The 12,500-nt window shown below is 44.2% G+C and overlaps 1 protein-coding gene across 1 annotated transcript in view; it reads left to right on the forward strand.

The window, feature by feature from the left end:
* The first annotated feature begins 6,209 nt into the window (after positions 1-6,209).
* The window catches only part of LOC135096602 (Golgi-specific brefeldin A-resistance guanine nucleotide exchange factor 1-like), an 11,102-nt gene continuing 4,811 nt past the window's right edge, over positions 6,210-12,500 (forward strand). The window contains exons 1-8 of the mRNA XM_063998225.1: positions 6,210-8,450; positions 8,779-9,396; positions 9,690-9,843; positions 9,956-10,158; positions 10,251-10,491; positions 10,615-10,853; positions 11,236-11,421; positions 12,389-12,500. The exon at positions 12,389-12,500 is cut by the window's right edge and continues 119 nt beyond it. Of these exons, the coding sequence (XP_063854295.1) occupies positions 6,354-8,450; positions 8,779-9,396; positions 9,690-9,843; positions 9,956-10,158; positions 10,251-10,491; positions 10,615-10,853; positions 11,236-11,421; positions 12,389-12,500 (3,850 nt within the window). The 5' untranslated portion in view covers positions 6,210-6,353. The remainder of the gene's footprint in view (positions 8,451-8,778; positions 9,397-9,689; positions 9,844-9,955; positions 10,159-10,250; positions 10,492-10,614; positions 10,854-11,235; positions 11,422-12,388) is intronic.

Raw genomic sequence — 12,500 nt, forward strand, 5'->3', positions numbered from 1 at the left:
AGGAACCGTAAACAGATTCTCCTGATGGTGTACGGTCAGTGAATCATCAGGTACTCAATCTGTAGGGGCTAGAGAGTGACAGTGGCTTAAAACAGCGGCGGGGCAAGAACCTGGCCTTCGGGGACTCTAAAGGAACCGTAAACAGATTATCCTGATGGTGTACGGTCAGTGAATCATCAGGTACTCAATCTGTAGGGGCTAGAGAGTGACAGAGGCTTAAAACAGTGGCGGGGCAAGAACCTGGCCATGGGGGACTCTTAAAGAAACCGTAAACAGATTTTCCTGATGGTGTACGGTCAGTGAATCATCAGGTACTCAATCTGTAGGGGCTAGAGAGTGACAGAGGCTTGAAACAGCGGCGGGGCAAGAACCTGGCCTTGGGGGAGTCTAAAGGAACCGTAAACAGATTTTCCTGATGGTGTACGGTCAGTGAATCATCAGGTACTCAATCTGTAGGGGCTAGAGAGTGACAGAGGCTTAAAACACCGTCGGGGCAAGAACCTGGCCATGGGGGACTCTTAAAGGAACCGTAAACAGATTTTCCTGATGGTGTACGGTCAGTGAATCATCAGGTACTCAATCTGTAGGGGCTAGAGAGTGACAGAGGCTTAAAATAGCATCGGAGCAAGAACCTGGCCATGGGGGACTCTTAAAGGAACCGTAAACAGATTTCCCTGATGGCGTACGGTCAGTGAATCATCAGGTACTCAATCTGTAGGGGCTAGAGAGTGACAGAGGCTTAAAACAGAGGCGAAGCAAGAACCTGGCCTTGGGGGAGTCTTAAGGAACACGGCAGGGGTGAGGCTGACACGGGTGAAGACAGGAAAGGCGTGAGAGACGTTTGAGGGTGGATACTTGAACACCTGAGAGAGAGAGAGAGAGAGAGAGAGAGAGAGAGAGAGAGAGACTGGCTTTTTTACTATTTCTACAAGGCCTACTACTACTACTACTATTACAAGGTCTACTACTAAGGGCTGGTCACTACTCCGGACTAGTCTGCATGAGAGAGAGAGAGAGACTGGCTAGTTTGCTTGTACTATTACTATTACTACTACTATTAATAAGTATGTATCAGGAATTAACGATAATGACAATATATATATATAAAAAAAACACTGGATAATTTAACGGTAAATAAATAATCTGTTAGTTAAATTTATTGCAGGCGAAAGACAATGAATATAAACAAAAACACTAATTACTGAACAAAAACTAGCTAAAATTAAAAAAAAGATTCCATTAAAAAAATACGGCAATTTTTATGGCATACATCAGGTACCGTAATTAAATAGTATTAGCAAAGATGAAAGGGAAACTGTTTTAATTCATTTCAAATCTCTTAAATTAAAACTAAGTCATAATACGGCATGGAAATAACACCATATATACAAAAAAATACGTAATATTTTATGGTATACAACAAATAGATAAGCAAACTGTATTAGCCGATATAAAAAAAAATATTTAACCCACTTCAAGTATCTAGAACCAAAACAAGCCAAAAATAACATTATACACCAAAAAAATACGAAGAACTTAAATACATATCCCAAATTAACAAATAATCACTATTAAGAAAGAAAATACAGAAATATTTATCCTCGCGGTCTCTCGGCCACCACGTCAGCTGGAAGCCTATGGTAAGGTATTGTAGATCGAGTTAACTTTCTTTATTTTTGTGAATTTCTCTCCCGTAAAACTCCCCCAGGCGCGCATCGTCCCTGGGATGTGTGCGTGAACTATCCCCGCACCTTTGGATAGTCAGATAGTCAAGGGGGGGTGGATAGTTCAGGAAATATGAAGAGAAATGACAGACCAGGTGGTAGATCAAATTTTTCGCTACAATATAATTTTTTTACTAGTCACTGGGATAGTCAGATAGTCAGTGGGGTAGTCAGGATAGTCATGGATAGTAAGAATAGTCACTGGGTTTTGCTGTATAGTAGTTTTTTATTGAGTTTTCTTGATAGTAATAGTAGCAGTAGTAGTATTGCGCGGCGGATAGTCAGGATGGTAGTTGCAGATAGTCAGAATAGTCATGTGGATAGTATTAGTGTTAATGATGTAATAGTAATAATTATGTATGTTTTCTTCTGACTACTACTACTACTACTACTACTACTACTACTACTACTACTACTACTACTACTATTACTACTATTACTACTACTATTTCAGAATGGTTACTACTGCTACCACCACCAGCAAGTGAACAACAACAACAACAACTACAACTACTATTACTACTACTACTACAATGACTACTACTACTACTATTACTACTACTTGAAATAGTACAGTAGTAGTATTAAGAATGGAAGAATCTGAGATGAAGAAGAAGAAGGAGGAAGAGGAGGAGGAGGAGGAGGAGGAGGAGGAGGAGGAGGAGGAGGAAGAGGAGGAGAGAGAGAGAAAAATAGAAAATGCAAACTCTTTTCCTCCTCCTCCTCTTCTTCCTTCACCTCCTCCTCCTCCTCTTCCTGCTCCTCCTCCTCCTCCTCTCTCTCTTCCTCCTCCTCCTCCTCGGATTATATATGGCCGGGTCGTACAAGGTGAAATAACACATCTTTTGATTACTATGAAGAAAGGAAGTAAATGGACTAGTACACAGGTGAGAGAGAGAGAGAGAGAGAGAGAGAGAGAGAGAGAGAGAGAGAGAGAGAGAGAGAGAGAGAGGGAGATATGTCTGTCTGTGCGTATGTGTGTGTGACAGAGAGAGAGAAACAAGAGAGAGAGAGAAAGATTATTATTATTATCATTATACTACTACTACTACTACTACTACTACTACTACTACTACTACTACTACTACTACTACTACTACTACTACTACTACTATTTGCAGACAGGAGAAGCCACAGACCCCTTGAGCGCACAACTACAAGGGCTCTACAACCAGATCGCGTCCCTGGATCCCCTAGGAAGTCTGCTGGAACCTCTCGAGTTTCTGGAACCCTTTCTCGCAGTCATAAGGTCGGAGGACACAACAGGACCAGTTACACGCGATGCCCTTGGTGCCGTCAACAGGTGCGGGTGTGTCTGGGTGTCTGCGGGTGTGTGTCTGGGTGTCTGCGGGTGTGTGTGACTGTCTGTGGGTGTGTCTGGGTGTTTGCGGGTGTATGGGAGTGTCTGGGTGTGTGTGTGTGTGTGTGTGTGTGTGTGTGTGTGTGTGTGTGTGTGTGTGTGTGTGTGTGTGTGTGTGACTACGACTACTATTACTGCTACTACTACTACTACTATTATTAATTTAATCTTACCAAACCTAACCTAACTACTACTACTACTACTACTACTACTACTACTACTACTACTACTACTACTACTACTACTACTTCTACTACTAATTTAATCTTACCAAACCTAACCTAACCTCCTGCTCCTCTTCCTCCTCCTCCTCGTCCTCCTCCTCCTCCTCCTCCTCCTCCTCCTCCTCCTCCTCCTCCTCCTCCTCCTCCTCCTCCTCCTCCTCCTCCTCCTCCTCCTCCTCCTCCTCCTCTTCACAAGATGACCACTTTACAGAATGCTTGGGTACGGTCTTTTGGACCCCCCCCCGGTGGCCCCCCTGCACCACCACCACCACCACCACCAGCACCACCACCAGCACCGCCTTGCCAGTGTGTCAGCAGCAGCAGAAGGCATCTCCTCTGCTGTGACTCGGGCAAGGTTCATCGGGACGGAATCAGCAGCGGATGAGGCGGTTTTGTTCGGCATCTTGTGGGTTCTCCGGGCCCTTGTACTATCCAGGGCGGGTGTACTATTAAGCAACGATAGTATTTGTGAGATTCTCAATTCTGCGTTCAGGTGAGTTCGCGTTCTGTGAGTGTTTGGGCTGTTTTTTGTGGCTTTTTGGGCTGTTTGTGGAGTGTTTGGGCTGTTTTTGTGAGTGACTGGGCTGTTTTTGTGAGTATTTGGGCTGTTTGTGTGACTTTTTGGGCTATTTTTGTGACTTTTTGGGCTGTTTTTGTGACTTTTTGGGCTGTTTGTGTGAGTGCTTGGGCTGTTTTTTGTGTGTTTGGGCTGTTTTTGTGACTTTTTGGGCTGTTTTTGTGACTTTTTGGGCTGTTTTGTGAGTGTTTGGGCTGTTTTGTGAGTGTTTGGGCTATTTTGTGACTTTGGGCTGTTTTGTGAGTGTTTGGGCTGTTTTGTGAGTGTTTGGGCTATTTTGTGACTTTGGGCTGTTTTGTGAGTGTTTGGGCTGTTTTGTGAGTGTTTGGGCTGTTTTTTGTGACTTTTTAGGCTACTTTTGTGATTTTTTGGGCTGGTTTGTGACTTTTTGGGCTGTTTTGCGACTGTTGGGCTGGTTTTGGGAGTGTTTGGGCTGTTTTGTGAGTGTTTGGGCTGTGTTTGACTATTTTGTGACTATCTGGGCTGTGTTCGACTATTTTGTGACTATTTTTCAATTGATTTTGTCTATTTTTTTACTATTACTATTTTTGACTTGGGTTTGTACTATTTGGGACTATTTTGGGACTATTCTTGACCATTTTTGTACTATTTGACTATCCTTGGCTATTTTTGAATTATTGGACTATTCTTGACTATTTTTGGACTATTTGTGACTATCCTTGGCTATTTTTTCATTTATTGGGCAATTATTGACTATTTTTGGTGTATACTGTACTATTTGTTGACTATTCTTGACTATTTTTGATGTATACTGTACTATTTGTTGACTATCCTTGACTCTTATTGAGTTAGTGGACTATTTGTTGACTATCCTTGACTATTTTTGAGTTATTGGACTATTTGTTGACTATGACTATTTTGTATTATTATTAGTAGTAGTAATAGTAGTAGTAGTAGTAGTATTAGTATGACATTTAAAAATCATTACTATTTTGACTATCTTAAACTATTTACTATTCATGCATTTGAGTTTTTTTTTACTATTTTAACAATTTTTGACTATTTTGGACTAGAAACAAACAAACTCATACACATAACTATTCATCTACTACTACTACTACTACTACTACTACTACTACTACTACTACTACTACTATTGATTATCAGATTCTCTTGCAACGTACAAACAAACAAACAAACAGTATGAAAAATAGTCCAGAAATTGTGAAAATAGTCTAATAGTATTTCATTGTAGTACCTGGATAGTAAAGAATAGTATCTGGATAGTTGGAAAATGACTATTCTTGTATTTGTGTGTGTGTGTGTGTGTGTGTGTGTGTGTGTGTGTGTGTGTGTGTGTGTGTGTGTGTGTGTGTGTGTGTGTGTGTGTGTGATCCAACTCATGTCTTCCACTCTCTCTCTCTCTCTCTCTCTCTCTCTCTCTCTCTCTCTCTCTCTCTCTCTCTCTCTCTCTCTCTCTCTCTCTCTCTCTCTCTCTCTCTCTCTCTCTCTCTCAGAAAACAGACAAACTTAATTTATTCCACTTTGACTAAATAACCAAAAAAACAGCAATTTTAACTCATCCCTCCACCTAACCACTCATGTCTCCCACTCAGTCTCTCCTCCACCTCATATCTTCCACTCACTCCCTCTCTCTCCACAGAAAACAGACAAACTCAATTTATTCCACCTTGACTAAATAACCCAAAAAAAACCGCGATTTTAACTCATCCCTCCACCTATCCACACATCCACCCATCCACGTATCCACCCATGTCTTCCACCCACTCTCTCCTTCCACAGAATCTGCTTTGAGACGAGGCTAAGCGATCTTCTGCGGTGTTGCACGGAGGAAGCACTGCGGCAAATGGTGACTCTTATCTTTTCTCGCCTTCCCTTGTATTCCACCGAGGACCTGCAACAGCGGAAGCCCAAAATGCGGACTGGGAAGATGCGGAGGGGGGGTGGAGGGCCCGTGGGGGGTGTGGGGGGTGCTGGGGAAGGTGCTCAGGCAGTTTCAACCCAGTCCGATCGGAATCTTCAGAGTAATCAGGATTTTCAGTCTGATTTTGGGTCTGGGTCTGGGTCTGGGTCTCGGTCTGGGTCTGGGTCTGGGTCTGGGTCTCAATCTGGATCTGGGTCTATTTCCACTAAAATTTCAACTACCATTCCCCTTAGTCAGTGCGATAGTAGCCAGAATGGTGGACTATCAGGCTTGCCAGACACTGATAGTCTCCAGGATAGTCAGGAAGAGAGGAATAGTGTCCTTGATAGTCAGACTAGTAGTGAGGATAGCCTTACTACTACTACTACTATTACTACTAATAGTATTGGCCTGGAAAGTAGTAGTAGTATGCCATCAGCTTCTTTGACTATCGCTAGTACTATACTGGCTGATAGTACAGAAGAGGAGGGAGGAGGAGGAGGAGGAGAAGAAGAAGAAGAAGACAAAAGTAAACAAGAAGAAGAAGAAGAAGAAGGAAGAGAAGAAGGATCTGAAGAGACAGATGGAGACAAGAACACAGGAGGAAGAGGAGGAAGGAGGAGGAGAAGAGGAAGAGGAGGAAGAGGAGGAGGAAACATCACCCACATATTTTTCTCCACCAATAGAAGACAGGGAAAATGAGGAGGTGGAAAAGGACTCGTACATCAATTCTCAGGGCGTCACCTTTACAGCGGAGGAGTGGAGGGGGGTGGAGGGGCCCAAGGGATCGGACAGACGTACAGACACCATCCAGATCCACCCGTACGGTCTACCATGCGTCCGGGAGCTCACAAGGTTTTTAATTTCACTCACCTCGATGGATTCCGGACAGAACACGCCGAATATGATAATGGTCGGACTAAAACTGCTAACTGTCGGATTGGAGGTGTCCGTCGACCACATCGGATCGTCAGCCGGACTCGTGGGCCTCCTCCGTGATCAGCTCTGCCGGAACCTGCTGCAGTTGATCGACGTAAAGAGCGGAAAAGTCAAATTGCAAGTTTACATTTGTGCCCTTCGAGTCTGCGGCATCTTGTGCGAGTCGTTCCGCCCTTTCATCAAGTTTCAAGTGGAGCGGATTGTCGAGCGGCTGATCGAGACCGTGTCGGCGGACAGCGGCTTCGTCACCTACCAGCACCGCGAGTTGGCCCTTCAAACGCTCGTCAGTTTGTGGAAAATTGACGGTTTTGTGACGGAAACTTTCGTAAACTATGACTGTGATCTTTACTCTGTTAATCTGTTGGAAGAATCGATCAAGACTCTATCGAAGCAGGTGTTTCCGCTGCAGGGTCAGTTTCCGAGCAATCTCCTGTGTCTGGACGCCCTCATTGGCCTGCTGGCGGAGATCGACGAGCGTGGCCGCCGACAGGAGGCAGGGAGAGACGACAGCGGCGATGACTGTCAGAAAGAGATGGATTCACTTGACGAGTGTGTGTGTACGTGCGTTCGGCCGCCAAAGCTCCTCATCCGCTCGAGATTGACTGACGGGACGCAGCTGAGAGTCGACGAGCTGGCCAGGCGGAAGAAGCGCAAGGGTGTTATTGCCCACGGGACGGACCTTTTCAACCACGTCAAGCCGGAGAAGGCTATTGCTTATTTGTCGGAAAACGGAGCGATTGGGAAGGGAACGGTTGACGAGATAGCAGACTTCCTGCGTTCCAATCCATCTCTGTGCAAGAAGCAGGTCGGGAACTACCTGTCCGCCAAGAAGAACGTGGATATTCTCTCCGCTTACGTGAAGACCTTCAATTTCAGCGGATTACGGATTGACGAAGCCCTGCGGACCTTCCTGGAGACCTTCCGCCTGCCAGGGGAAGCTCCGCTCATCTCCTTGATAATGGAGCACTTTTCCGCCAGCTGGTACGAGGCTAACGGAAGGCCATTCCAATCAGCGGACGGGGCGTTCACTCTCTCCTACGCCATCATCATCCTCAACGTCGACCAGCACAACCCGAACGCTCGGAAGCAAAATCCGTCAATGACCCTCGATCAATTTCGGGTCAATTTACGCGGAGTTGACAGCGGAAACGACTTCGACCAGGAGATGTTGGCGGAGATCTACCATGCCGTACGCGCGGAAGAGTTCATCCTTCCGTCGGAGCAGAAGGGAGCTGTCCGCGACGACTACCTCTGGCGGAAGACCCTCAACCGAGCGGAGATTGACGAAACGGGGTACCTCCTCGCAAACGGAACGGCAGAGATGGACAGGGACATCTTTCAACTCGCCTGGGGGCCTTCCGTCGCTGCCCTGTCCTACGTGTTCGACAAGACAGCAGATGAGACAACCGTTCGGAAAATTCTAAGAGGCTACCAGCTCATCGCGTCAATCTCCGCTCGGTTTTGCATGACAGACGTGTTCGACAACTTGATAGTGACCCTCTGCAAGTTCACCGGGTTGACGCTGTCCGCCGACCAGCCAGAACTGACTGCAATCAACTTCGGTGGCAATCGGAAGGCACAGTTGGCGGCAAGGGAACTGTTCGATTTAATAATAGATTACGGAGACTCGATGAGGGATGGATGGCGAAATGTTATTGAGGTTCTTGTGGCTCTCTTCCGCTGCAGGCTCCTCCCGGCTGCACTGACGGACGCAGTGGATTACCTCGACCCCAGCGGAAAGGTACGGACTGCTGGTGGTGGTGGTGCTCTCTCTCTCTCTCTCTCTCTCTCTCTCTCTCTCTCTCTCTCTCTCTCTCTCTCTCTCTCTCTCTCTCTCTCTCTCTCTCTCTCTCTCTCTCTCTCTCTCTCTCCTCTCTCTCTCTCTCCTCTCTCCTCCTCCTCCTCCTCCTCCTCCTCCTCCTCCTCCTCCTCCTCCTCTTCCTCCTCCTCCTCTTCTTCTTTTTCCTTGTTGTTGTTTGTCATTATTATTAGTAGTAGTAGTAGTAGTAGTAGTAGTAGTACTATAACTACTACTACTACTACTACTACTCGTCCTATTTCCATTTCAGATAACACTACTGCCTACTACTATCCAGACCACACCAGTGAGGGCTGAGAATAGTTTACTATCCTCACTGTACTCCTACATAGCCCTCGTGGAACCAGCACAGACGCGCACACACACGCACACAGATTCGGAAGCCATCATGAACGCGTGTGTGTGTGTACGCGAGTGCCGCCCGGAGAGACTAGTGACAGAGAGTGTGTACCTGCGGACGCACACACTTACGGAGGTCCTGCGCGCGTTTTTGGACTACACACACATGGACGGCTCCGACGCGCACATGGACGCACACACAGACGCACACAGACACACAGACGTACACACGCAGGCCTTTCTACTGGAGGTGACGACTAATTTACTATCGGCAAACAAGGATCGCGCGCACAGACTATTCTCCTGTGTACGCGAACCTATGTATGCAATATTTACGCGCACACAAGCTTCCTCGGAGACTATTTTCGCCTTTGAGCGTGTGTGCGTGTGTGTGTTGCGACTATCCCAGGTACTATTGCGACGGGAGTGGTCAGAATGGTCGAACTTGGAGGGTCTGCGATGGCTGCTGACTATCCGACCCAAACTGATGCGAATAGTCGCCAACCAGGTTCTCCACGGCCTTAAGGAGGTGGGTGGATAGTCTAGGATAGTTTCTGATAGTTTAGGACGGTGTAATGTAGTTTTGGGGTGTTTTTGGATAGTTTGAAATAGTTTAGGTGTTTTTGGGATAGTTTGAAATAGTTTAGGTGTTTTTAATGGAGAGGGAGGGTGCTGGGATAGTTCAGGATAGTCTTGAAATAGTCTTGGATAGTGTAAGAGTGTTTTGGATAGTTATAATAGTCCAATCAGTATTTTAAATGATCTAGAACAGTTTTAAGACAACTACTACTACTACTACTACTACTACTATTACTATTTCAGGTCCTGACTGCCAACATAGAAAACATCAAATCCCTGGAAGACTGGAAGACTATTTTTGCGATAGTATGCTATGCTGGAGCTGGGGTGAAGCCAGAAGGAGGAGGAGGAGGAGGAGGAGGGGGAGGTGGAGGAGGAGGAGGAGGAAGAGGAGGAGGTAAGTGTGTGTGTGTTTGTGCGTTTGTTAGAGACAGACTAGTAGAATAATTGTATTACTACTACTACTACTACTACTACTACTACTACTACTACTACTATTACTATTTCAGGTACCTCCCCATCCAGCGACAGTGATGGAACAGTTGACTCAGGGTTAGGAACAGAAGAACAACCACAACTACCACAACTACAACCACCACAACTACCAGCAGAGGAGGCAAATGTTGGTAGCAGCAGTAGTAGTGTGAGCTCCCCGAATGGTCTACTATCAAGAACTGAGAGCCCTGATAGTAGTAATGGCGGTTGGATTTTGGTAAGCAATAGTTGTAGTTGTAGTAGTAGTATATTGAATTTACTACTACCACTACTACTACTACTACTATTACTATTCCACCACCCTTACAGGTTAGCCCAGGTGGTGAAGTGGAGTCAACACCACAACAACCACAACCACAACTACCACCACCACCACCACAACCCTGGGGACTACTACCATCTCAAATAGTCATGACCAGACACAGACCCAAGGCACTGATGGCAGCTACTATCCTGCTGTGTGGACTATCCAAGGACTATCGGAGCCCAGAAGCCTTGGGGTCTGCGGCGAATTGTGGTAGAATGTTAATTGAAGCGGCTTTGCATGCAGGTAAATAGTGGTGATAGTAATAGTAATAGTAGTAGTTATAGTAGTATTAGTATTAGTAGTAGAAAATTGCAACTACTACAACTACTACTACTACTACTATTCTGATGACTACCACAATTCCAGGCTTCATCAACCAGCAACTATCCGAGACTAGATTTAACCACAACAACCACAACAACCACAATCAACCGCAATCAAGGAGGAGGAGGAATGAGAAGAAGAAGAAGAAGACTAGCGATGATGAGTGTGGTAGCGATTGTGGTAGTGATTGTGGTGGCAGCAGTGGTGGTAGCAGTGGTGGTAGTGATGGTGGTGGTCATAATCATCATCATCAGCTTCTCTACCAGCAGGTGTCAGAGAAGGTGAGTCAATTGTGGTTGTTGTGGTAGTTGTGGTAGTTGTGGTGGTGGTGGTACTACTACTACTACTACTACCACTACTACTACTACTACTACTACTATTAAGGAGAGAGAGAGAGAGAGAGAGAGAGAGAGAGAGATTATTATTATTATTATTATTATTATTATTATTATTATTACTATTATTACTACTACTACTACTACTACTACTACTACTACTACTACTACTACTACTACTACTATTAAGGAGAGAGAGAGAAAGAGATTATTATTATTATTATTATTATTATTATTATTATTATTATTATTATTATTATTATTATTATTATTACTATTACTACTACTACTACTACTACTACTACTACTACTACTACTACTATTTCAGCTCCTGGACTTGATGGGAGCCCTCCACACGTCTGCTGGCCAATTTGCAAGCAACCAAAATACTACTACTACTACTACTACTACTACTACTACTACTACTACTACTACTACTATCGATATGTGGAGTATAGTTATCTGTCCGCTCCTACAAGGCATAGCAAGATTCTGTTGTGACTGCCGGCCTAGTGTAAGTAGTCTGACTATCCTGACTATTCTGACTATTTTGACTATTTTGACTATTTTGACTATCCAAGGAATTTTATTTGTTTATTTCCTGGTAGACTGAAAGGTTTTTACTGAGTGGTTGATGAATAATTTGACTATTTTTTATGATAGTTGACGTGTGTGTGACTATTCGGTGACTATTTGAATATTATGTAACTGAGAGGATAGTCAAAACTCCTTGAATAAAGTGAAACTATTTCCCTGACTACTATTCTGTGACTATCCTCAGTTAATACTCCTTGAATAAAGTGAAAACTATTTCCCTGACTACTATTCTGTGACTATGCTGACTATTCTCTTGACTATCACTAATAGTAACAATAGAAAAATAGTTTAAAAGACTATTTATCCCCAAAAAAACTATCAGACTATCTAATACTATCCTGACTATTCTCTGTCTTGAATAAAATAAAAAAATAAAAAATATCCTACTATCCCCTGACTATCTGACTATTCTCTGACTATTACTATCTGACTCTTAACTATCCCACCTTGAATAAAAGTGCAAACTATTCTTGTACTATTTGTGACTATCCAATACTATTCTGACTATCCTTGACTATTGTCTAACTATTACTATCTGACTCTTAACTATCCCACCTTGAATAAGAGTGAGAAAAAACTATTTCTCTATCTACTATCCTTGACTATTCTGACTATCTGACTACTATCTTCACTATTCCACCTTGAATAAGAGAGAAAAACCATTCTGACTATCTGGTATCTGACTATGCAATACTATCCTGTAACTATTGGTGACTGACTATCCTGTGACTATTGGTGACTGACTATCCTGTGACTATCAGTGACTGACTTAACTATTTAAACTATCCCACATTGAATAAAAATGAAAAAAAAACTATTCCTTTAACTATCTGTGACTATCCGGTACTATTTGTGACTATCTGACTATTCTTGACTATCCACAGGTGAGAGGACAGGCCCTAACCAGCCTGCAACGCGCACTATTGGCCCACGATCTGGTGGTACTATCTGCTAGCCAATGGGAGGCCCTCTTTCATAGTATACTATTTCCTCTTC

Source organism: Scylla paramamosain, unplaced genomic scaffold, assembly GCF_035594125.1.
Source record: "Scylla paramamosain isolate STU-SP2022 unplaced genomic scaffold, ASM3559412v1 Contig5, whole genome shotgun sequence".
In the NCBI taxonomy this organism is placed as follows: Eukaryota; Metazoa; Arthropoda; class Malacostraca; order Decapoda; family Portunidae; genus Scylla; species Scylla paramamosain.